A 26,436-nucleotide genomic window follows, 5' to 3' on the forward strand; every position below is an offset into this window, starting at 1 on the left:
TAGAAAGCTGGCTAGATCGTCAGGCTCAACAGGTAGTGATCAATGGCTCCATGTCTAGTTGGCAGCCAGTATCAAGCGGAGTGCCCCAGGGGTTGGTCCTGGGTCCGGTTTTGTTCAAGATCTTCATTAATGATCTGGAAGGTGGTATGGATTGCATCCTCAGCAAGTTCGTGGATGACACTAAGCTGGGGGGAGAGGTAGACACCCTGGAGGGTAGGGACAGGGTCCGGAATGACCTAGACAAATCAGGGGACTAGGCCAAAAGAAATCTGATGAGGTTCAGCAAGGACAAGTGCAGAGTCTTGCACTTAGGACAGAAGAATCCCATGCACCGCTACAGGCTGGGGACCCACTGGCTAAGCGGCAGTTCTGCAGAAAAGGACCTAGGGGTTACAGTGGATGAGAAGCTGGATGTGAGTCAGCAGTGTGCCCTTGTTGCCAAGAAGGCTAATGGCATATTGGGCTGCATTAGTAGGAGCATTGCCAGCAGATCGAGGGAAGTGATTATGCCCCTCTATTCCGCACTGGTGAGGCCAAACCTGGAGTATTGCATCCAGTTTTGGGCCCCCCACTACAGAAGGGATGTGGACAAATTGGACAGACTCCAGCAGAGGGCAACAAAAATGATTAGGGGTCTGGGGCAAATAAGTTATGAGGAGAGGCTGGGGGAACTGGGCTTGTTCAGTCTGCAGAAGAGAAGAGTGAGGGGGGATTTGATAGCTGCTTTCAGCTACCTGAAGGGGGGTTCCAAAGAGGATGGAGCTAGGTTATTCTCAGTGGTGGCAGATGACAGAACAAGGAGCAATGGTCTCAAGTTGCAGTGGGGGAGGTCTAGGTTGGATATTTGGAAAAACTATTTCACTAGGAGGGTGGTGAAGCACTGGAATGCGTTACCTAGGGAGGTGGTGGAATCTCCTTCCTTTGAGATTTTTAAGGCCTGGCTTGACAAAGCCCTGGCTGGGATGATTTAGTTGGGGGTTGGTCCTGCTTTGAGCAGGGGGTTGGACTAGATGACCTCCTGAGGTCCCTTCCAACTCTGATAGTCTATGATTCTAAGTAGAGTTGGTGAGTCCCACCCAGCATGCTACCTTGCCTTGTGGGAAAACCTGTGCAGTTAAAGGGCCTGATTCTCCATTGTCTCTCCCCTTGTGGAGTCATTTATATCTGGGCAAAAGTGGATGTGCAAATGCTGCCAGGTTACCTGCTCTGCACAGGAGCGAAGGTCTGCCCACTGGGGTGTCACCGTGCTGATCATGGGCAGCAGGACCAACCGAACCGGCCACAAAGGAGCAGTCAGGAGGTCCTGTCAGTGCCTGCCAAGCTGGCTCAGGATAACATCCACCTGCTAGCCTAGGGCTCTCACAGGGGGTGTGCGGCTCAGATCTGAGCACCAACCATGTGTGCTGACACTAACTTACTTAGAGTCACCCATGCCAGGAGCTGGTTACAACTGGTTCAGTTCTAGCCTCTCCTATCAACCTCTCCCCACACATATGCTGCTCCCCCAATAGCTATTCCCTTTAGACCGGGCTCCAGTCACATTGCTCGGTTTTGAGGCCATCCAGCCTGTCCGATCCAGTCGCTGTTTTCCCCTCAGAAGGGCAGGAAGTCTTGTGACAGCCCGGTGTGCTTGGGGCTCTTCCTCTGTGGATTTGTTCAGGCACTGAGGAGGAGGTGACCTCCACCCTCTGTCGGGCTCTTCCCCAATGGTGTCATCCTGCCTCTTCGCTCACTTCCCATTCCACATCTCCAACCAGCCCTTAGCAGATTGCACTGGAGGTCTCAGCTGCCTGCATGAGCGCACCCCCCTCCCTCAGCTTGCTAGCCACAGTGTCCTTTGGATCCTGCACAACAGCAGGAAAAGGGGAAAGTTCCAGTTCAGAGCAGAGACTCCAGGCCGAATTCTGCACTCAGTTACACCAGCATCGTCACACTGCCATCCAGGGGGTTCCTGAGACTTTCCCACCATCTGATGGAAATCTGACCCTGTGAAGCCAACACATTTTACTCCTGCGTTGCTGAGAGCACAGTCTGGCCCATCGGCATTATTCAGTAATTGGGATCAGAGCTGTATCTGTGGTTCTCTAGATCCACAGCTTTGTAGCAAGCTTGATGTTCCCACATCCCCACCGAGGCCTTGGAGGGGCCCAACTGTAGCAGTGTCTGCTGATGTAGGGGCAACCACACCTCTCAAGCATCTCCCAAATATTGGACAGTTGCCATCTGCTTGCTGTCCTGTCTGGACTGGTTAACACTGAGCTGGCTGTAATCTGGAACCTGAGGCTGCTTAATGGTAGTGGCCAGAGACTCCATTTTGTCCGGATTAATAACCAGACCAATGCACGCTGCTTCTTGCCCCACCAGCTTGGCCATCAGCTGCAGAGATTCGAGATCTCAAAGCAGAATGGCGTTCAGCCCAATGCCAGCAGCCATAAAGCCAGCTGTCTTTATCCATTAGCTAATCAGTGCAAATCCTGAACAACGATGGTGACAGAATACAGCCTTGCTGAACACCTGTGGAGAGAGGAAACCAGGCCATGTGTCTGCCACTGAGGCAAACGCAGCTTTCTGTTCCACTATTGAGCACTTCTATCAATGACACTGGCCAAAACGCCTCATCAGATCCCACAAACTCACTCAAAGCACTGAATCAAAGGCCTGGGGGAAGCCTGTTAAAAAAAAAGGGGCCACTCACGGCATATGAAATTCAGACATTTTCTCAAAAAGTGGTGCTTTCAGTGGCTTTCTTGGCATGGACATGTTAGAATGGAAGACAAATGAATTTCCAAGTGTATATACCAAGGAATGCTGCTATATGGCTGGCAATCATGTGGGTGTCAAAAGCTTCAATGGGTTGAGAACATTTCCCAATGGTGGACATAAACTGAATATACAACCAGACCACTGTAGGCTGCTTGCCAGAGATCAGTCTGGGGTGTGCTCAACTTGCAAGGAGACCACATCCTTCTGGGTTTTGCCATGAAGATGATGAATTGGGATCAGAATCTGGCAAGAGTTACTCCAGATTTACTAGGGTTTACATGTCAGCAGAGTCTGGCCCAATGGAGTTACTGTGGATTTACACCATTGTAACTGAGATCTGAAATCCTGAACCCCGCTCTAGCGTGCTGTGCCGCTACAGAATGCAAAGGAACTGGGAAGCTGGTGTAACCGGGGCTATCCGGGGGCCTACACCACCCACCTTCACAGCCCACAGGATAGGGTGTGTATGGCTTGTCCTCCAGCAATCCCAACAACCCCTTGGTTGGTAGAACTTAGAACAGCCCTGAGGCTGCTCTAGGTTGCATTGGGGGCTGTGCTTCCTCTGAGCAGCTCTAGGGATCATGGGGAGCAGAACTGTGTTAAAGCCACTTTTATCCTCTCTCCCCACCTCAGCTGCACCAAGCAGAGGTGTGGCGTAGTGAGGACCTGATCCAGTAAAGGCCATGTTACTCCCGATTTACCTCAGTGTAACAGATCAGAAAGTAGCTCAGTGATTCTGCTTGGGGTCTACTGACAAGAAAGAAAACAGGGATATTTTACAGCGTGCTCCTGTTCCACTGCCCTGATGCCATTTGTGCAGGCTGGGGTGGAGGGGCTGGAGCTGGGAGATTGCTTTACTTTTAATAACATTTGCTTATGGAGCAGATTTTTATTATTGTTTCAAAGCAGGCTGGCACTTTCTTTTAAAGGCAAACAAATTGCCAAAGTTACAGCTACACCAGAGCCAAGAAGAAGATTTAACAAACTGTGTGTCTGGGAAACACCTTGTTCAGGAGGCTGGCAGCTGGCTATACTCTTGTACCTCTCACTTCTAGGTTGAAAGCTGGCCCCCATTGCTTACGAGCGAGAGATGTGACTATTTCAGTGCTCCTCTGGGGAAGGACTGGGGTGGGTTTAGCCCAGGCCCTGGGGAAGGGGCATTGGCACCAATTTGGCAGTCTCCCGTCACTGTCATCTTGTTAGTACATTTACATTTCCCAACAGCCTTGTGTTAGCTCCATTTTTACACACAGGGACCTGAGGCTTGTGAACCACCCTTCCTCGCTATAGGCTCATGATGCAAGGCCTGGAAGAGAGAGTGTAATGGGTTGAAAGCTGAAGGGACGCTCAGGCTTGAGCTGAGGCTCTGGTGCTCTTATCCCAGTGTAGCTGTACCGCAAACCCTCCTAGCATGGATGCTGCTTTTACTGGCAAGAGTTGTTCCGCTTCCCTGAGCAAAATAAGCTGTAATGGACCAAGGCCTTTTCTACCGTTGTAGCCATGTCTACACTAGGGCTTTTGCTGGTATAGAAATGATGCCAAAAATCACCCCCCTCAATGACATTGCTGAGGGGGCAAAAGATTGTAGTGCAGTCCTGGGCCCGTGGTGCTGACTCCCAAACCAAGCCACCCCAGCAGCTGGTAAGATAGGAAGCAAAACTCAGCATGCTGCCATAGGTGCTTCTGGCTTCAAAGAATGTTCTTCCAGGGTGCCAAAAGAACCGGCCTTGCCATTTTGGGCAGCAGGCTCTCTGCTTGCAAGCTAAGCAAACTGGGCTTAGTCAGCGTGTGAATGGGAGAGCAACTGTGCGAATGGAAGCCGTAGTGATGGTCAACAAACAGACCTCTTCCTGCCAAGCCCTTGAATCATAGAATATCAGGATTGGCAGGGACCTCAGGAGATCATCTAGTCCAATGCCCTGCTCAAAGCAGGACCAATCCCCAACTAAATCATCCCAGCCAGGACTTTGTCAAGCCTGACCTTAAAAACTTCCAAGGAAGGAGATTCCACCACCTCCCTAGGTAACGCATTCTAGTGCTTCACCACCCTCCTAGTGAAAAAGTGTTTCCTAATATCCAACCTAAACCTCCCCCACTGCAACTTGAGACCATTACTCCTTGTTCTGTCATCTGCTACCACTGAGAACAGTCTAGATCCATCCTCTTTGGAACCCAGTTGAAAGCAGCTATCAAATCCCCCCTCATTCTTCTCTTCCGCAGACTAAACAATCCCAGTTCCCTCAGCCTCTCCTCATAACTCATGTGTTCCAGTCCCCTAATCATTTTTGTTGCCCTTCGCTGGACTCTCTCCAATTTTTCCACATCCTTCTTGTAGTGTGGGGCCCAAAACTGGACACAGTACTCCAGATGAGGCCTCACTAATGTCAAATAGAGAGGAATGATCACGTCCCTCGATCTGCTGGCAATGCCCCTACTTATACATCCCAAAATGCCATTGGCCTTCTTGGCAACAAGGGCACACTGTTGACTCATATCCAGCTTCTTGTCCACTGTAATCCCTAGGTCCTTTTCTCCAGAACTGCTGCCTAGCCTAGTCCACCATCACAAGAGACCACACAGTCCCGGATTTGCAGATGAGCTCCAGCATGGTCCGAACGGGAGCTACTGGATCTCATCGCATGCTGGGGAGATGAATCTGTTATGGCAGAACTACATTCCAAAAAAAGAAACGCAAATACGTACGCTAAAGTCTCCAGGGCCATGACGGAAAGAGCCTACTCCAAGGACACAGAACGGTGTTGTACAAAAATCAAGGAGCTCAGGCAAGCGTACCAAAAAGCCAGGGAGGCGAACGGGCGCTCTGGGTTACAGCCCCATACATGCCACTTCTACCATGAGCTGCATGCAATTATGGGGGGTGACGCCACCACTACCCCACCACTGTCCGTGGACACCTGCAAGGGGGGAGTTGCACGGAGCGAGGAGGATGAGTTATTGGAGGAAGAAGAGGAGAAGGACGACGACGACAGTGCACAGGCGGCAAGTGGGGAATCTGTTTTCCCCCCTAGCCAGGAACTAGTCTTAACGCTGGAGCCAACAGCTTCCCCCCACTCCCAAGGCGGGCTCCCGGACCATGAACCTGGAGAAGGCACTTCTGGTGAGTGAGATCCTGATCGGAGCCACGCGCTGGGGGGGTGGGGGGAAACCCAGCCACGCTGGGCTGTTGGTGTTTAGTTTAAAGAGCTCATCCCTGCTCAGAGCCTCATCGCAGCCATGTGGTGGGTGCGGGGGCAGGGAGTGTTGTATGAAGCGATCATCCCAGAGAGCCTGCAGGCCCTCCTTTTATATGGCAAATCCACCAGGCTTTGCTTGCTATGGGAAATGGGGCTTGGCAGTTTGAAATCATTGAAATGAATGCGGAAGAAGCAGAACCGCGCATGCCCCTAGGGCTTACCACGGCTGCCTGCAAGCTGAATTCTGTTGCCCGGCCGCATGTGGTGGCTTACTCGCACCAGAGTGGCATGCACTTCAGTATAAGAGGCAAGATGTGACCTTGTACAGAAAGAAAATGTGCTGTGTACTATGAATTGCCTGTTTCACTGAGAAAGAGTGTCCCCTTTGCTCTCTAAAATGTATCTTTTAAAATACAACACTCCCTTTTTCTCCTCCCTCAGGTGCAAATGTTTCAACATGGCCCCTATCTACTCTGTCCCAGAGGCTGGTCCAGATTAGAAGGTGGAAAAAACAAACTCGGGACAACATGTTTACTGAGCTCATGCAGTCCTCCCACACTGATAGGGCCCAGTTGAATGCATGGAGGCAAACAATTGTGGAGTCCCATAAAGCGTTACATGAACACGAAGAGAGGAGGGACGCGTGCGATGAGAGCAGGCAGGATGCTATGGTCAAGCTCATGGGGGAGCAAACTGACATGCTCCACTGTATGGTGGATCTAATGCGGGAAAGGCAGCAAGACCACAGACTGCCGCTGCAGCCCCTATATAACCGCCCTCTCTCCTCCCCAAGTTCCATAGCCTCCTCACCCAGACACCCAAGAACATGTGCAGGGGGGGATGGCTACAGGGACCCACACACTCAACCCCAGAGGATTGCACAAGGAGCGGAAAGCTGGCATATCTGAAATTTTGATTTGGTTTCTGGACTTGTCCTTCCTTCCTCCTCCACCCCCCTAACCGAATACCCCCCGCTCCTCCCCTGATCTACCTTCTGATTTCTCTCAATGTGATGTGCAACAAATAATAAAGAACGTTTTTTAAACAATTGTGACTTTATTTCCTTTCATATATATAGGGGGCGGGTAACTTCAAGAGAAACAAACAAACTGTCACACCGTACCCTGGCCAGTCATGAAACTGGCTTTCAAAGCTTCTCTGAAGTGCAGCACACCCTGCTGCGCTCTTCTAATCGCCCTGTTGTCTGGCTGTGCGAAATTGGCTGCCAGGCGAGTTGTCTCAACCTCCCACCCTGCCCTAAACGTCTCCCCCTTACTCTCACAGATATTGTGGAGCACACAACAAGCAGCAATTACAATTGGAATATTGGTTATGCTGAGATGTAACCGAGTCAGTAAACTGCGCCAGCGCGCTTTCAAATATCCAAAAGCACATTCTGCACTGGCTCAGCCTATAGTTGAACTGCTCCTTACTACTGTCCAGGGTGCTTGTGTACGGCTTCATGAGCCATGGCGTTAAGGGGTAGGCTGGGTCCCCGAGGATAACTATAGGCATTTCAACATCGCCAACAGTAATTTTCTGGTCTGGGATCAAACAGACCAGAGTTCCAGAAGATGCGAGCGTCATGCACCTTTCCCGGCCATCCCATGTTGATGTTGGTGAAACATCCCTTGTGATCCACCAGTGCTTGCAGCACCATGGAAAAGTACCCCTTGCGGTTTACATACTGGCCGCCCTGGTGTTCCGGGGCCAAGATAGGGATATGCGTTCCATCTATTGCCCTGCCACAGTTAGGGAATCCCAGTGCATTAAAGCCATCCACAATGGTCTGCACATTTCCCAAAGTCACTACCCTTGATAGCAGCTGGTCAATGATTGCGTTGGCTTCTTGCAGCACAGCAGCCCCCACAGTAGATTTGCCCACCCCAAACTGATTCCCGATTGACTGGTAGCTGTCGGGCATTGCAAACTTCCACAGGGCTATGGCCACTCACTTCTCAGCTGTGAGGGCTGCTCTCATTTTGGTGTCTTTGCGCTTCAGGGAAGGGACAGCAAGTCACAAAGTTCCATGAAAGTGGCCCTACGTATATGAGAGTTTCACAGCCACTGGGAATCATCCCATACCTGCAACACTATGCTGTCCCACCAGTCTGTGCTTGTTTCCCAGGCCCAGAATTGGCGTTCCATGGCATGAACCTGGCCCAACGCCACCATGATCTCCCAATCGCCACATGCCGTGCTTCTAGGAATGTCTGTGTCCATGTCCTCATCAGTATAGTAATCGCGCTGTCATTGCTTCCTCACCCGGTTTTGTAGGTACTGCACACACTGCTGGATAATGTGTGAGGTATTTACAATGGTCAAAACTGCAGCAGAGATCTGAGTGGGCTCCATGCTTGCCACGCTATGGCGCCTGCACGGGTAATCCTGGAAAAAGGGTGCGAAACATAGGAGAGCAGAGTGGCAATGGAAGAGGTGCTGTTCAGTTCACGATAGCCAAAAAAAGGCGGGAAATGGTTGTCTTCTGTAGCTTTCACGGAGGCGGGAGCCCAGGACAGACAACATGGAGAAGCTTGGTAGCATGCCAAGAGCGGGAGAGCAGAGTTGGCAGCGGAAGTGGTCAGTGAGGAAGAGAAAGAGTAGATACTTATAGGGATTACGTAGAAAGATGAGAGGAAATGCGAGGTGAATTCATAGTACCAGGAGAGAAGCGGTGCACCATACTGCACCATCTGCTGAAAGCAGTATGGCGTCTGCATGCCAAAAAGGCACTGTCATAAATATAAAGGGAAGGGTAAACACCTTTAAAATCCCTCCTGGCCAGAGGAAAAACCCTTTCACCTGAAAAGGCTTAAGAAGCTAGGATAACCTCGCTGGCACCTGACCACAATGACCAATGAGGAGACAAGATACTTTCAAAGCTGGAGGCAGGAGAAACAAAGGGTCTGGGTCTGTCTGTATGATGCTTTTGCTGGGGACAGAACAGGAATGGAGTCTTGGAAACTGAGTAAGTAATCTAGCTAGATATGTGTTAGATTTTGATTTCTTTAAATGGCTGAGAAAATAAGCTGTGCTGGATGGAATGTATATTCCTGTTTTTGTGTCTTTTTGTAACTTAAGGTTTTGCCTAGAGGGATTCTCTATGTTTTGAATCTAATTACCCTGTAAGGTATTTACCATCCTGATTTTACAGAGGTGATTCTTTTTACTTTTTCTTCTATTAAAATTCTTCTTTTAAGAAACTGAATGCTTTTTCATTGTTCTTAAGATCCAAGGGTTTGGGTCTGTGGTCACCTATGCAAATTGGTGAGGATTTTTATCAAACCTTCCCCAGAAAAAAGGGGGTAAGATTTGGGAGGATTTTTGGGGAAAAGATGTTTCCAAACTAACTCTTTCCTAATAATAATAATACCGGTGTTAGATGTTTGGTGGTGGCAGCGAAAGTCCAAGGGCAAAGGGTAAAATAGTTTGTACCTTGGGGAAGTTTTAATCTAAGCTGGTAAAAGTAAGCTTAGGAGGCTTTCATGCAGGTCCCCACATCTTTACCCTAGCGTTCAGAGTGGGGAAGGAACCTTGACAGGCACAAAACGATTGTCTGCCGTAGCTTTCATGGAGGAAGGAGCGACTGACGACACACACCCAGAAACACCCGCAAGAATTTTTTTGCCCTGTCATGCACTGGGAGCTTAACCCAGAATTCCAATGGGCGGCGGGGACTGTAGGATAGCTACCCACAGTGCACTGCTCTGACATTCAATGCTAGCCTCGGTACTGTGGACACACTCCGCCGAATTCACGCGCTTTAGTGGGGACACACAAGACCGAATGTATAAAATAGCTTCCGAAAATTTGAATAGAATAATTTTGAAATAATTTTGTACTGTAGACATACTCGTAGAATCCTTTGCTCCTGCCTACAAACTGCACTCTGGGAAGGGTATTAAGTTCTGCTAGGCCAGGCCAGGCTGACAAAGATTCTGTAGCTAAAGGTGTTTTCACTGTCCCCTGAGTTGATGGTAAGTGTAATTGTAAACGGGCAGTCGTCATCAAGCAGGTCTGTTTCCAGTGGAGTCCCACAGGGCTCAGTTCTTGGCCTTTGCTATTTAACCTTTTTATCAGTTACTTGGAAGAAAACACAAAATCAGCTGATAAAGTTTGCAGATGACACAAAAATTGAGGGGGTGGAAAATAATGAAGAGGACAGGTCATTGATTCAGAGCGATCTGGATTTCTTGGTAAACAGTGCAAGCCAACAGTATGTGTTTTAATACGGCTCTGTGTAAATGTATACACCTAGGAACAAAGAATGTCAGCTGTACTTACCAGATGGGGGACTCTATCCTGGGTCACAGTGACTCTAAAACAGATTTGGGGGTCATGGTGAACAATCAGCTGAATGTGAGCTCTGGGTGCGACACTGACCAAAAGCCAACGCAGTCCTGGAATGTATAAACAGGGCATCTCAAGTAGGAGCACCCTTGTATTTGGCACTGGTGCGACCACTGCTGGAATCCTGTGTCCAGTTCTGGTGCCCACAGTTCAAGACGGATGTTGATAAATTGGCGAAGGGTCAGGGAAAAGCCTGGCCTCTGAGACCCTCCGCACTCATGGGGTTTCAGAGGCCAGGCTCCAGACCAAACCCCAACATCTACACTGCAGTTGTTAGCCCTGCAGCTGGAGCCCCACAAGCCCAAGTGAGCTGACCTGGGCCAGTTGTGGCCATGCCATGGGTCTTTTATTGCAGTGTAGATATACCCAAAGAGAAGGTTAGGGGCTGACTTGATTACAGTCTATAAGTACCTACATGGGAAACAAATATTTAACAATGGGCCCACCAATCTAGTAGAGAATGGTTGAAAATGATCCAATGGCTAGAAGTTGAAGCTAGACAAATTCAGACTAGAAACAAGATGTAAATTTTTTGATCGTGTTGGAACCTGGCTCTCGGGGTCACAGCAATGCTCAGGTTTGGCCCAGCCAAAAAGTGATGGAGCTGTGGCCCCAGTGTTGTTCCCACTCCCGACTCCATGGCCAATGGCTTATGCAATATGTGGGGGCCTACTGTGGCTTGTGCGGTTGGTAACAGGGAAATGGAACCTTTCACAGGTAGGTCACCGACTCTATCTGAGTCAAAATGTTGGTGTTCCATAGCTTGTGTGGAATGAATTTGTTCAGACCATTTCCTAAGGCTCAGGTGTTGAACCCACAAAACCCACTGTCACTAGTTAACACTAACTGGCTCCTGGTTGGCAGGCTGAACCAAGCATTGAATGGCCCCTCCAAGCATTGAATGGGTGGCCCCTCCAACTCAGGGCTAAGCCCCACTGTGCTGACCTTGGTGCCCAGGTGCTAAATAACGGGGGCTGATTGCTGCTCTGTTACTAAAGTGCAACTCTGTGGGTTCCAGTGGAATTACCCTGGCATCAGCTTGGAAGGTAGTGGCTACTCAGCCCCATCTTTTTAAGCAAAGCAGGTTCTGTGGCTCTAATGCTCCTCTCCCTTACACTGGAGTAAAGCCAGGGTAACCCCATTGCCTATCTCAGGGCGAGAGGCGAATCGGGCTCAGGGTATATGTGTCTGTAATAATATAAGTAGGTTTTGCTTCCAATAATTATAGAGGGCCAGAATCTCAGTGGGAGTAAATTGGCATTGCTGCATTGAAGTCAGTGCTGATTTACACCAGCTGAGGATCTGGCCCTGATGGGTGTAAAAAGCCCAGGGTGATAGCTGGGAACAAGCTCTGCTCAGGTATTAGCAAAGCTAGGGCTTGAAGGACCATCCCAGTGTGTGAAATCCTATCTCACCTGGAGAGGTCTCCCAGCCTGACCTGGATCGGCCAGGCTCACCTCGGAGGGCTCCATTCCTCACACGAGCTAGTGTGTCTGACCCATGGAGAGGAAGCTCAGCATCCCTTTTCTGTGTTCTTCTTTCCCCCAGGGACCATGCGTCCAGTGAGGAGGAACTTCTATGACCCCTCCTCGGCCCCTGGCAAGGGGATCGTGTGGGAGTGGGAGAATGACAACAACTCCTGGACCCCCTATGACATGGATATTTGCATCACCATCCAGAATGCCTATGAGAAGCAGCACCCGTGGCTGGACCTCTCCTCTCTGGGCTTCTGCTACCTGATCTACTTCAATAGCATGTCACAGATGAACCGGCAGACACAGCGGAAGCGCCGACTCCGGCGCCGCATGGATCTGGCGTACCCACTCACCATGGGCTCCATCCCCAAGTCCCAGTCCTGGCCTGTGGGCACCAACTCCGGGCAGCCGTGTTCCTGCCAGCAGTGCCTGCTGGTCAACAGCACCAGGGCAGCCTCCAATGCCATCCTGGCCTCGCAGCGGAGGAAGGTGTATGTGGGTAACAGCAATGGGACTCTGGCTGTTAGGCAGAGCAACACTTTCAACGGCACAGCACTGTGGTCTGCGGGCACCATGACAACCGGGGGGGCAGCTAAAACGGAACAGGCCCGGTCCCCTAGCGGCACGCAAGTGGCCACCTTCTCCCGGAGTCAGAGCGCTCCCACTGGCACCCAGCTTCCTGGGCAGAACAACCTGAACAGGCCTGGCACGCAGCGGGTTGCAATCCTGAGTACCAGGGCCTCCATCCCACCAGGGTAAGAATCCATACCTCCTGTGGGTTCAGTGGCGAGGAAGTGGGGGTAGCTGCTGGAGGGCAGATGTGGAGCCAGGTCACATTATAGGGCTGTTAAAATGGTCCAGTGCCCCTCAACCATAATGCCTATGGTGATATATGGCCTGCATGTTTATGTAGTTTGGCATCCTCCTCCCCGTTGCACTCAGAGACCCTCAGCTCTCATCTGGAGCAGACGCACCCTCCTGAGTAGATGATGGGATTCAGTTTCTGTTCTTTCAAACATGGGGCCTTATTCTCTTCTCTCTTACACCTGGGTAAATCAGGAGTGACTTCACTGAAGTCAGGTGCGTAACACTGGGGTTAAGCCAGTGTGAGTGAGAGGAGAACCGAATGCCTGCTGTCCGCTATGCTCCTGGGCTGGCGGGGTCTAACCCTGGCCTGGGAGGAATGCCCCTCCTTAGTGGGATTCAGTTTCCATGTTCTGTCAATCTTGATAGCCCTCCTTTGCTCTGCTGATGGCATGTAGCCCTGCTGTGGGGGTAACCCAGCCAGTCCCGAAGGTGACGCGGGACTTCTGGGCTAGGAGCATTACAGAGCAAATAGATTGAGAGAGCAGTTCCATGTCCATGGCTGAGGATTTGTGCAGACACTGTTCTATATGATCACGTGTCACCCTTCTCCAGGCTTCCATCCTGTCCAAAGAGGGGCCTGTGTCACTTGGTATTTCCCTGGAGGGGGCTCTGCATTGTTCTTTGGGTGTGTTCATTGTCAGAGAGCCCGACATTCCTGACTAGCTCCACAGCTCCGTGCAGCATGTGGTGCTGCACGCCTCCCCTACTTCCGGTGGGGAAAGCCAGAAAGAATTCATGGGATGGCTCTCCACAGCAAGAGGAGGGCCAGGGTGGCTGGCGCCAGGGTGGGAAGGGAAGGGAAGAGCTGGGTGTGGTGGGCAGTCCTGGAACCTGACAAAAGTATAACCTAGCGGAAGTCACCCTGGCACCATCAAGATCTGTCTGTTCCCCTCTCCTCCATGTCCTACTTCCCCACCCAGTAACATACACAGCCCCGGTCTGGGTGGAGGAAGCCTCCCTCCTTTGGAACTACTCTCTAACTCCTCAGCCCGTGGGCCTGGTAACCATCCTGTGCCTAACTGGACTGCCTGGGGTCCCTCCTGGGCCCCATTAGCTCAGTCAAAGGGATCACTGCAGATCAGCTCCAGCCCAGCAGCTTGTCCCATCTCTGCAGGATGGGCAGCCCCACATGGCCAGCCACAGGGAGCGCTGACCACAGACGCGGCCAGAGCCGGTAGCCGGTGAGAACAGGGACAGGATGCTGGAGAGAGCAGTTGGTATTTCTAAGCAGCCCTGAACTGGCAGGTGCAGGTCTGGGCCAAGGGGAGACAGAAAGAGCCGTTGTTCCCAGGAGGATGTCAGGTGCCATGCAGTGCCATGCCGTGCGGCCTTGCAAAGCCTGGGCCTTGCAACCACCCACCCCAGAGCCACCATGCAGAGCTGAAGAGCCAGGGGGTGGGGGTGTCTGACTGTCGGTGGGGGGTCGGCTCTGTGCACTGAAAGTTGTGTGGTCTTGTTGCTGTAGCACCCGGGCCCAGGTACAGTGGGTTGTAAACACAAGGGGATTCTCCCGGAATTGCTAAGTGTCCACTCCTGCTTGCTCGCTCTCACTCTCCCAGCCTCCTTCCTCCTCCATCCCTTGTCCCCCACACCTGATCTGATTTAGTGCATCCCTAATTTCCAGTGCTAGAGTCCATCGAACTCCCAGAGGCTCAATGGACCATAACTATATAGACAGATGGATAGAGTGGGTGGATGAGAAGGAGGGATGGAGAGTGGGGACGGAGGGATAGAGATTGTCAAGGTTCCTTCCCCACTCTGAACTCTAGGGTACAGATGTGGGTACCCGCATGAAAGACCCCCTAAGCTTATTCTTACCAGCTTAGGTTAAAAACTTCCCCAAGGTACAAACTTTGCCTTGGCCTTGAACAGTATGCTGCCACCTCCAAGCGTGTTAAACAAAGAACAGGGAAAGAGCTCACTTGGAGACGTCTTTCCCCAAAATATCCCCCCAAGCCCTACACCCCCTTTCCTGGGGAAGGCTTGATAAGAATCCTCACCAATTTGTACAGGTGAACACAGACCCAAACCCTTAGATCTTAAGAGCAATGAAAAATCAATCAGGTTCTTAAAAGAAGAATTTTAATTAAAGAAAAGGTAAAAGAATCACCTCTGTAAAATCAGGATGGTAAATACCTTACAGGGTAATCAGATTCAAAACATAAAGAATCACTCTAGGCAAAACCTTAAGTTACAAAAAGAAACAAAAACAGGAATATACATTCCATCCAGCACAGCTTATTTTACCAGCCTTTAAACAAAAGGAAATTGAATGCATTTCTAACTAGATTACTTACTAACTTAACAGGAGTTGGAAGGCTGCATTTCTGATCTGTTCCCGGCAAAAGCATCGCACAGACAGACAGAACCCTTTGTCCCCCCCACTCCAGATTTGAAAGTATCTCGTCCCCTCATTGGTCATTTTGGACCAGGTGCCAGCGGCATTACCTTAGCTTCTTAACCCTTTAGAGGTGAAAGGGTTTTGCCTCTGGCCAGGCAGGATTTTATAGCACTGTATCCAGAAAGGTGGTTACCCTTCCCTTTATATTTATGACAGAGGTGATGGATGGAGGGGAGAGATGAGGAAGGAGGAGGGGATGGGAAGGGAGAGATGGAGGGGGGATGGGGATGGATGGATGGATAGAGGGAAGGTATGGGGATGGAAGGCAGGGGTGGGGAAGGAAGGATGGAGGGGGTGGATAAAGGGGAGGTATGGGGATGGAAGGAAGGGATGTGGAGGGATGGGGATGGAGGGAGGGAGGGATGGAGAGGAGGGATGTGGGAGGGATGGAGGGAGAAGAGGCATAGGGATGGGGATGGAGGGAGGGAGGGAGGGAGGGAGGGATGGATGGATGGATGGAGGGGGGAGATGGATGGAGGAGAAGGTTGGGGATGGAGGAGTGGAAGGGAGGGATGTGGGAGGGATGGATGGATGGAGAGGAGGGATGCGGAGAGGGAGCCCCAGTAACGCTATCCACAAGGCTCAGAGTGGGGTGCCTTGCCCAAGGCTGTAGACCCAGTCAAAATAGTCCAGAGCTTTGATGTGGTGTGCGAGGGGACTCTGTGCTGGGAGGAGCGATGCAGCCAAGTCTAATAAGTGCTTCCAATGGGCTTGCAGAGCCCAGAAGGGACTACCCATGTTCTTCTCAGGGTCTGATGCTACTTGCAACCATACCATGATACATGCTGGAGATGCAGGGGCATGGCTCTGTGTGCATTTCCGGTTGGAAGTGAATCCTGTGGGTCTATCTGGGTTTGTTATCAGACTGTAGAGATCTTGGGTTGGGTAGTGCTGTTATTGCCAATCAGGCATCAGCTTCACTTGGCTGGGTAGACAACTAGACTGGGAGACCTGGGTTCTGTTCCTGGCTCTGCCATTGGCCTGCTGGGTGACCCGGACAAGTGATTTCACCACTCTGAGCCTCAGTTTCCCCATCTGTAAATAACACTGACCTTCTTTGTAGAGTGCTTTGAGATCTATGAATGAAAGATGCTATAAAAAGCTAGGAATTATTATTCTTCATGTTAGACTGGGCTTCGTCACTATTCTGGGTCTGTCCCTAGTCAATATCTGTGCTTAGATGCCAGGCTGGTAGATGCCTGAGAAATATCTTTGCTAGCTAGGGTCAGATGCACAACTCATGTAACTTGTCCCAGATCTGTTGAAATAATGGAGCTATGCTGAGTCCCACCAGCTGAGGAGCTGCCCCATAACCCACACAATAGGCAGTCAGCCGGGTTGGCACATTCATCCCGGGACCATTGCGATCAGCTAGTGTGACCCGCTGGATCGCACAGACCCTAGAACTGCCCCACAGTAAAGCCTAACGAAAGCAGAGTTAGACTGACTCAGACACGACTTTCACCTCCACTGCTTTTCAGCTATCCCCCTTGCTACCTCCTCTGCTTTGGACACTGAGCCACCCCCTAGCCCTTCTCCGATCAGCCTGAGAAATGTATTGAAACAAGCCATCTTAGCTTGACTCTTGTAGCCTCTGTCAGTGATGAACCGGGCAATTCTCTGAGACCCCTCGAAGCCCTGTCACTACCAGCCTATCCCCATAAGAACATAAGAATGGTCCTACTGGGTCAGACCAAGGGTTCATCCAGCCCAGTATCCTGTCTTCCGACAGTGGCCAATGCCAGGTGCCCCAGAGGTAATCAACAGAACAGGTCGTCATCAAGTGATCTATCCCCTGTCACCCATTCCCAGCTTCTGGCAAACAGAGGCTAGGGACACCATCCCTGTCCATCCTGGCTAATAGCCATTGATGGGCCTATCCTCCATGAATTTATCTAGTTCTTTTTTGAACCCTGTTATGGTCTCTGCCTTCACAACATCCTCTGACAAGGAGTTCCACAGGTTGACTGTGCGTTGTGTGAAGAAATACTTCCTTTTATTTGTTTTAAACCTGCTGCCTATTCATTTCATTTGGTGACCCCTAGTTCTTGTGTTATGAGAAGGAGTAAACACTTCCTTATTTACTTTCTCTACACAAGTCATGATTTTATAGACCTCAATCATATCCCCACTTAGCCATCTCTATTCCAAGCTGAAAAGTCCCAGTCTTATTAATCTCTCCTCATACAGAAGCCGTTCCATACCCCTAATAATTTTTGTTGCCCTTTTCTGAACCTTTTCCAATTCCAATATATCTTCTTTGAGATGGGGTGACCACATCTTAACACAGTATTCAAGATGTGGGCATAGCATGGATTTATATGGAGGCAACATAATATTTTGTGTCCTATTATCTATCCCTTTCTTAATGATTCCCAACATTCTGTTGGCTTTTTTGACGGCCGCTGCACATTGAGTGGATGTTTTCAGAGAACTATCCACAATGACTCCAAGATCTTTCTTGAGTGGTAATAGCTAATTTAGACCCCATCATTTTATATGTATAGTTGGGATTATGCAACTCCGAGACTGTGGGGCACATTCTGCTCTTGGGTACCCCAGGAAAGTTCACTGAAGGCAATGCGGATGCCCTGGGGACAACTTTTCCCAATGTAAGGAGCTTTCTACATAGTTATATCTAACTAGAGGCTCTTTCCTGGCCTGCCCCCTATGAATTAAACAGAGAGGGCCAGCTCCTCAGCTGATGTCAATTGGTAGAACTTCACTGAAGTCAGTGGAACGATGCTGATTTACACAGCTGAGGACCTAGCCCCCTGGGTGTGTCACAGTTGTAAAAACAGGGGATGAGGGAGCTGAAGATGAGTCTAAATTAGATCCTCAGCAGGCCTGCCAGGTGAATATTCCCCTAGGCCAATCTTACAGGCACTGTGTTCTGCTCCTGTGTGGTCCCTCTGAGCAGGCCTTGCTGCCTTGGCTTCCCTTTAATTCTGCAGCATTCACTTAGCAGCCTCTTGCATTCCTCACCCTCTGGGGACTCTCTTTTCCTTCCACTTCCTCTCATTACCTTGGTATCTGAGATCTTCCCATTCCAGAGGTGTCTCTCTCTCTCTTCCTTCTTCCCTCCTTAGTTCTGCTTGTCGGCCCTGGCACTCTCAGGCAAACCAGTGTCTTTTTTCAGTCCCCAGGAAAGACCTGTCAAATGATGTCAGGAGATAAACCCGATTGGATTAATTGTAAAACCCCAGTTAATCCAAGGCCATGAGTGAGGCAGCCCCAGTCCCCAGCCCCGCCTCACTAACACCCAGGGGCTGTAAATGGGCTGGCTGTGTATATATTCATACCCCACTGGGAGCCTCTCAGCATGGAGGTGGGGAGGGATGTGATGGAAAATTGCAGAGCTGGAGAGACGCAGCACTCGGATGGTCAGCCTGGGGAAGATTAGCCCTCCGGTGCAGTTGGTCCAGTGCTGGCACTGGGGTTTCTGGGGGCAGAAAGCGTTCGTCAATTCACCCCAATAGCTCATTGTCAACAGGTGTGGTACCACATGACAAGGAAAGAACATGTATGTTTTATAGTGGAAGTTAACTCAGTGGAGCTGCTGATTTACATCAGCTGAGGATCTGGCCCATAGATTCCAAGCAGACGGATGCAATCCAGCAATACTCCCTGAATGGCAAGTTCAGACTATTCCCCCTTCTTCAGCCCTCTGTTTCTGCCACCTCATATCCAAAACACTCCCCAGGCCTTCTCGGCAGGAACTAAGAGCAGCCTTCAAATGGGGAAAGGAAATGGGGAGGGGATGGGTCAAGAGACTGGAAATGGCCCATAGAGATTTCTGGCTTGAGCCCAGTCCAGGTCAGCTGGTGAGCGAAAGTCTCTGGGGGCCTGTGTGAAATGAACTGGCAGGTCTCAATCCAGTTCCAGCATCACCCAGGCTGCAATTGGCCCGCCCTGGGTGGGGATGTCAGCATAGGAGGCAAGGACTGAATGCAGCATGGAGGATGAATGGTCACCCTTCCAGGTCAGAGTCAAGGCATGGAGGCAGTGTGGTAGGGGAGGAGTTTTCATTGTGCTCTATCTTTTCTGCTCAGAAACAAAGAGCTGTGGGCTCCAAGGGGCTCGCAGCACTGCCCTTTTCACCAGCACTAACGTGCCTTTGCCAGGGTGGAGGAGGATAAAACCCAGAATGTAGCTGACCGGTTAGGTGGTAACAAAAGGATCTAATCAGAAGGGAATTACTAAGTAACCCCTACAGGTGCCATACTTTAGTGAGTAATAACCTGGCTTCCCTGAGAACAGACCTCCTGGGTTAGACGTGAGGTCAAACTAGTTGATCACAATGGTGCTTTCTGGCTTTATGATCTATGAACACACTCGGGCTTTCTATGATCAAGCACCAAGATGGCAGACATGGGAGACGCCCAGAGGTCATGGATTTTGATTTGAGTTGAATGTTTTGAGTGCTAGAGCCTGGCAAGGAAAGACCCCTGCGTGAGGGAGGAATCGGCTCACAAATAGCAAACCGCCGGCTCCCTGGTGTCCGCAGAAATCAGAATGGCTGGCAGCGGTAGGTGGGTTCCCTCAGGGTCAGCGCTGGGGTGGCTGGTGTTCAGTATCTTTGTAAATGGTCCCACGCAGGAAGTGCATTGTGCATTGCAGATGAAGAGAAGGCATTGCCAGTGCCAAGAGGACAGGAAGCGTGAGAGGGCAGGAAGAGAGGAGATTTAAAGGGCTGAGCAAAGGGGCTTTAATATAGGAAAATGCAGTGCTCTCTAACTGAGAGATGTGGGAGTCAGGGGTCTGGACTCTAATTCCAGCCCTGCCACACCTGCTCTGTGTCCTTGAGCAAATGATTTCCCCTCTCTTTCTCCTCCTACTCTGGGTCTATTTAGACCAGGGGTCGGCAGCCTTTCAGAAGTGGCTAGCCGAGTCTTCATTTATTCATTTTAATTTAAGGTTTTGCGTGCCAGTCATACATTTTAACTTTTTTAGAAGGTCTCTTTCTATAAGTCTATAATATATCACTAAACTAGTGTTGTATGTAAAGTAAATAAGGTTTTTAAAATGTTTAAGAAGCTTCATTTAAAATTAAATTAAAAAGCAGAGCCCCCCGGACCGGCGGCCAGGACCCAGGCAGGGTGAGTGCCGCCTTTGGCATGTGGGCCATAGGTTGCCTACCCCTGATTTAGACTGTAAACGTCTCGGGGCAGGGATTGCTTTTTCCTCTGTGTTCAGATAGCTTCTAGCCCAGTGGGGGCCTGGATCCCAGCTGAGCCTCTGGTCACTGCTGTGATGGAGGAAGACCAAAAGGAGCTGGGTTAGTGGTGCGAGGGCAGTAGCGGTGCAGAAAGGGATTTGGAAGGGGATAGTAGGGGAGAGATTAAATACAGATTTGCAGTGTATTGCTGTAATGAAAAAGGAAAAGATCAGCATGAGATTATGCAGAAAGGAGCTGCATGGAAGAATGCAGAGGAGCCCACTACCCTGGTGGGGGATTACTGAGAGGACCGCTGGATCATATCCTCAGCCGGTGCAAATCTATATAGCTCTGTCCACTTAGCTCATTTGTAGCCACTGAGGATCTGGTCTACTCTGTGCATTGCTGGGCAGCTAACCGGATGGAGATAAATGAGAGGAGGCAAAGAAAAGTGATCATGATAAATGTGAAAGGTCCAACATGACAGGAAGGGCTAAAGGGACTTAATTCCTAGAAGAAAGAAGGATGAGGGTATTGTGATAGCTCTGTGCATAGAGTTAAGCGAGAATATTAAGGATGGTGAAGACTTAGTCAAGGTTGCCCAACAATGGATCAAAGAAGTACAGGTTAGATCACATACCTTCAAGCCACCAGAGCAAATAGAAAATGGAGCAGTCAGGAAAGGTCATTGAGACGTGCCCAGTGAGACAAGACCACGTACTCTGGGGACAGCATGGAGGAGAAGCCAGGAGCAGCAGCTGGACTGGATGTCCCTTCTGGGTCTGATCTCTATGAATTCCAGTGAGTGCAGTGCTGGGAGGGGCCCTGGGGGAGCAGAAACGTTGGTGTCATGGTGAGTAGCCCTTGGTCTTACCCACTGTAAATTGAGATGAGGGTATTGTTTGTGCAATAGACACTATACTGTGAATTTCAGAGTTGGGCTCAAAGCAAAGGACAGATCCAACCTGACCCCTAAGTTGGGAAATGGGATGTCACAATCTAAACCCGGGATCTACATTTTGCAGCTGCCGCCTATAATGGGCCAAATCTAACCCCAAATCCTCCCCACCCCAGACTAAAATGTTGGGGCATTCAAAATGAAGGTCTAGATTTGAATTATACAGGTTGGTCCCTCCCTGGAGTCTGAGAAACCACCTCTGAAAAGGACCTGATGGAGAAGCGCTTGAGAACGTCTGGAGTGGAGGCAGGAGGGGAAATTGAGCTAGAGGCTCGATCTGAGTCAGCAATGCAGCTGTGGTGGAAGCTCGGTATTTGTCATCTTCGCTCTTGCTTTGCACATGGGAACACCTGTTTGTCAGTGAGAAAATCTTTGAGCCCCAGTTACTCTCTGGTTCCCGCGCCCAACCCATCACCTCACCTCTCTCCTACTGTCAGGAGACCCTGATCTGTCACCAACCAGGTGGCTACGGCATGGCTTTGTGATGCCAGTGACCCTTGGCTTAGCACCACCCTCTACCCCATCCTGCTGGGGGCAATACAAGTGAAGCCCAAAGTGCGTCTTGCAGATCAGAGCCTGGGGCACCACATGGCAGGATGGCACAAGGCCCAGATCCTCAAAGGTACTGAGGCAACCTTGCTGCAGGCAGATGTGTCCTTGATGTCCTTGGCTCTCACCCCTCTGCCTTGTTCTCAGTCTGAGAGGGCCCTTGTGGCATGTGACCCTTTCCTCTGGGCTAGGTGTTTGAGCTGGGTAGCTTTGGACTCCACTTAACCCTCCCTCAAGAACATCTCACAGCAGTTGCTGCAAACCCTCTTGAACACAGCAAAGTTTATTCAACACAGACACTGGAGAGAGAACCAGTGGAAATGAAAGTGCCTCGTATACTTTCCTACTGCAGCTCAAGGTTCCCACAGGGCAACGCGCAGATGGCCCAGATTTTAGCTCAGTTACTCAACCTGGTTAATGACGCATTTTCTGTCTACACTGCAAATCTGAGCCAGGTTATGACTAGGTCGGGGGACAGCCAGGTTAACCATGGCTATATCAGTATAGAGGGAGGCTTGTGTTCTCCCTTAAGGTCTTGCTGCCCTCGAGGCCTGGAAAAGCTCAACTTTGCACCTAGGGTCTGTGTCCGCTGCAGTCCCAGGCTGTGATTGCAGCTTGTGTGGCAGCACCTGAGCTAGCTTGGGTCCCGGAGCCAGGCCAGCACAGGCTGGGGAAGCCCTCCTGGACCCCTGCGTATTACTCAGCCCTCTAGCCCTTGCTGCTGCGGCTTCACTGCTCTGGTACCTTAGCTAGCTCCCCCTGAGACTGCAGTGTGAACACCCCGCCCCTCCCTTCCCAGTATCTTCACTCATCAGTCTAATGCTTTGCATCGCCCGCCTCGGGTATCTCAGTGCACACGACCTGTTCTCTGGGCCGCCAGCTCTGTCTGCAGTCACTGTTGGCCCCAACGCTTCCATCCACTGTCTGGCAGTTTTACAGACTCCAGGAAGTCTCACTGATGTGCAGCACAGCTGGGGCCCTTCCCCATCTCTAGCCCCTTGGCCCTGGTATGGAAAGATCACACACGGCTGGTGTAGGGATCAGCTGTTCTGAGTTTATGGCAAGACATGGGTCTGGTTAAGGGCACTCTTGACTATTCCATACAGCTGCTGGCACTGTGCATATGGACAGGGGGCTTTTGCAGCTGGGTGCTGTGGCTGTTGCAGGGTGCAACTCCATTGACTTCAGTGGATTTGCACCTATAGAATCATAGAACCATAGAATATCAGGGTTGGAAGGGACCTCAGGAGGTCATCTAGTCCAACCCCCTGCTCAAAGCAGGACCCATCCCCAACTAAATCATCCCAGCCAGGGCTTTGTCAAGCCTGACCTTAAAAACTTCAAAGGAAGGAGATTCCACCACCTCCCTAGGTAACATATTCCAGTGCTTCACCACCCTCCTAGTGACAAAGGTTTTCCTAATATCCAACCTAAACCTCCCCCACTGCAACTTGAGACCATTACTCCTTGTTCTGTCATCAGCCACCACTGAGAACAGTCTAGAGCCATCCTCTTTGGAACCCCCCTTCAGGTAGTTGAAAGCAGCTATCAAATCCCACCTCACTCTGCTCTTCTACAGACTAAATAACCCTAGTTCCCTCAGCCTCTCCTCATAAGTCATGTGTTCCAGTCCCCTAATTGTTTTTGTTGTCCTCTGCTGGACGTTTTCCAATTTTTCCACAGCCTTGTAATGTGGGGCCCAAAACTGGACACAGTACTCCAGAGGAGGCCTCACCAATGTCAAATAGAGGGGAACCATCACGTCCCTCGATCTGCTGGCAATGCCCCTACTTTCCCGGCTCCTCCTTCTTCCCTTTTCTAAAGATGGGCACTACATTAGCCTTTTTCCAGTCATCCGGGACCTCCCCCGATCGCCATGAGTTTTCAAAGATAATGGCCAAGGGCTCTGCAATCACATCCGCCAACTCCTTTAGCACTCTCGGATGCAGTGCATCTGGCCCCATGGACTTGTGCTCATCCAGCTTTTCTAAATAGTCCTGAACCACTTCTTCCTCCACAGAGGGCTGGTCACCTCCTCCCCATGCTGTGCTGCCCAGTGCAGTAGTCTGGGAGCTGACCTTGTTCGTGAAGACAGAGGTAAAAAAAGCATTGAGTACATTAGCTTTTTTCACATCCTCTGTCACTAGGTTGCCTCCCTCATTCAGTAAGGGGCCCACGCTTCCCTTGACTTTCTTCTTGTTGCTAACATACCTGAAGAAACCCATCTGGTTACTCTGAACATCTCTTGCTAGCTGCAACTCCAGGTGTGATTTGGCCTTCCTGATTTCACTCCTGCATGCCTGAGCAATATTTTTATCCTCCTCCTTGGTCATTTGTCCATTCTTCCACTTCTTGTAAGCTTCTTTTTTGTGTTTAAGATCGGCAAGGATTTCACTGTTAAGCCAAGCTGGTCGCCTGCCATATTTACTATTCTTTCTACACATCGGGATGGTTTGTCTCTGTAACCTCAATAAGGATTCTTTAAAATACAGCCAGCTCTCCTGGACTCCTTTCCCCCTCGTGTTATTCTCCCAGGGGATCCTGCCCATCAGTTCCCTGAGGGAGTCAAAGTCTGCTTTTCTGAAGTCCAGGGTCCGTATTCTGCTGCTCTCCTTTCTTCCCTGTGTCAGGATCCTGAACTCGACCATCTCATGGTCACTGCCTCCCAGGTTCCCATCCACTTTAGCTTCCCCTACTAATTCTTCCCAGTTTGTGAGCAGCAGGTCAAGAAATGTTCCGCCCCAGTTGGTTCCTCCAGAATTTGCACGAGGAAATTGTCCCCTACCCTTTCCAAAAACTTCCTGGATTGTCTGTGCCCCGCTATATTGCTCTCCCAGCACATATCAGGGTGATTGAAGTCTCCCATGAGAACCAGGGCCTCCGATCTAGTAACTTCCGCTACTTTCCCTGAAGCTGCATTTAGTCTTGATGCTGGAGATTTTTAGACCCAGGTGGCAGAGTTTATAACCAATCCCCTTCCGCACTATCCCTGACCTACGGGATTTACACACTGGGTGCTGTTGGAGGAAAATCTCGGCCTCCTAACTGGAGGTGGAATCAGGAGCTAGCCACAAAGCTCATGAAAATGCCGTCCCCAGCTGCAGCTCCCCCTTCATCAAACAGTCTCTCCCACAGGCTACTGCTGGGTCGCACCTTCCATCTGGGCTGCTTCTCCTCACCAGCCTCCAGGCTGGTCTCTAGCTGCAGCTGCCTGCATCCCCCCAGCCTGGAGGGCTTTTGCAGTCCAGAGATTCTCGGTATGGTCCTTAGCAAAGGGCTGACAGTGAATCGGAGAGAGGAATGAGCCCTTTCAAGCCCTTTGCTTGTGACCCTCGCTTAGGATGGGCACATTTGTCCCCCACTCATGCCTTGGCCACTCAGGAGACCTGATAACGGGGGGAAGGGTGTGAGGCTGGCTCTGAGGCAACCGCTATTGAAATCTGCCTTGAATGTCTCCTCCTCTTCTGATCTCTGTCTCTCATTGCCCCAGAGTCTGGGCTCCAGCTGCTCGGCAGTGCAGGAAGTGGTTCACAGAAGCCGTTCAGCTGCGGTTAGCCGGAGAGGGATGTAAACGAGCATCACACGGCCTGTGGCCCCCTGGTCCACCCACGAGTTCGAGCGCCGACGTGAGAAAATGCACTTCCCCTCTCGCTCGCCCACCTCCTGCAATGAAAACAGAGCAGGCCTCCCGCAGACCCTGAGAACTCCTCTCTGGCTCAGAAGCACCTTCGCAGCTGGGCTTCTCAAATGGAGGCCTGGGACAGGGCTGTCTCCACAGTAGCATCTCTGGCCGGCTCAGAGCCCCCATGTGCTGCAGAGGTTAGTCATCGGGGGGGGTCAGAGACAATGTTTCCAGGTAGGTGTACATACCTATGCACACACACACACTTCTAGGGGGATCTCACACACACACAGAGATACACACATCACACACACACACTTCTAGGGGGATCTCACACACACACAGAGACACACACATCACACACAGAGATACACACATCACACACACACACTTCTAGGGGGATCTCACACACACACAGAGACACACATCACACACAGAGATACACACATCACACACACACACTTCTAGGGGGATCTCACACACACAGATACGCGTACAACGACAGCCATGGGGGAGCTCTCACACACTCACCCTGTACACATGTGCATGCATGCACACACTGCTGGGGACCTCACGCCCACCCCGTTGCACGGCTACACGCATGCACACCCACTTTGCTACAGGAATCTCACACACACTAATGCCACGCTGTGCAGGAGGCATCAGCTGGAGGCAAGCCGAGCAGCTGGTGAGGAGCAGCAGCCCCGCGGGAAGGAGTATGCACATGTACGCTCAGTCATTGGGATCTCATACACAGGCATGTACACTCCTCCACAGTGAGCCACATTCACAGCCTGCCCCACACAAACCCTCCCCTGGGGATTTCTCTCTCTCTCTCTCTCTCTCGTACACACACATACACACAACTCAAGATCACGCTCACGCCCCAGCATGCACCAGGTACAGCAGTTTTCTAAAGAAAATATCCAGAGCTAGGGGATGCATTTACAACGCTGAGAAACTTCCCAGTGGAAGGGTGTGGGGCTGGTTTTCAGCCATCACTCCCCCCAGGTGTTCTCGCAGGAAACCAGCCTGATCTACTCCCACTATTGGTAACGAGATCGTTGATGAAAGCTTTTCACTGGTTTCGTACTGAGAA

General features: G+C 50.7%; 1 protein-coding gene across 1 annotated transcript in view; it reads left to right on the top strand.

Annotated features, from left to right (window-relative positions):
- DTX1 (deltex E3 ubiquitin ligase 1) overlaps nt 1-26,436 on the top strand; it is a 103,782-nt gene that overhangs the window by 55,503 nt on the left and 21,843 nt on the right. The window contains exon 4 of the mRNA XM_084648797.1: nt 11,856-12,537. Within this exon, the coding sequence (XP_084504923.1) occupies nt 11,856-12,537 (682 nt within the window). The remainder of the gene's footprint in view (nt 1-11,855; nt 12,538-26,436) is intronic.

The sequence above is a fragment of the Lepidochelys olivacea genome (assembly GCF_965140295.1).
Source record: "Lepidochelys olivacea isolate rLepOli2 genome assembly, chromosome: 15".
Classification (NCBI taxonomy): Eukaryota; Metazoa; Chordata; order Testudines; family Cheloniidae; genus Lepidochelys; species Lepidochelys olivacea.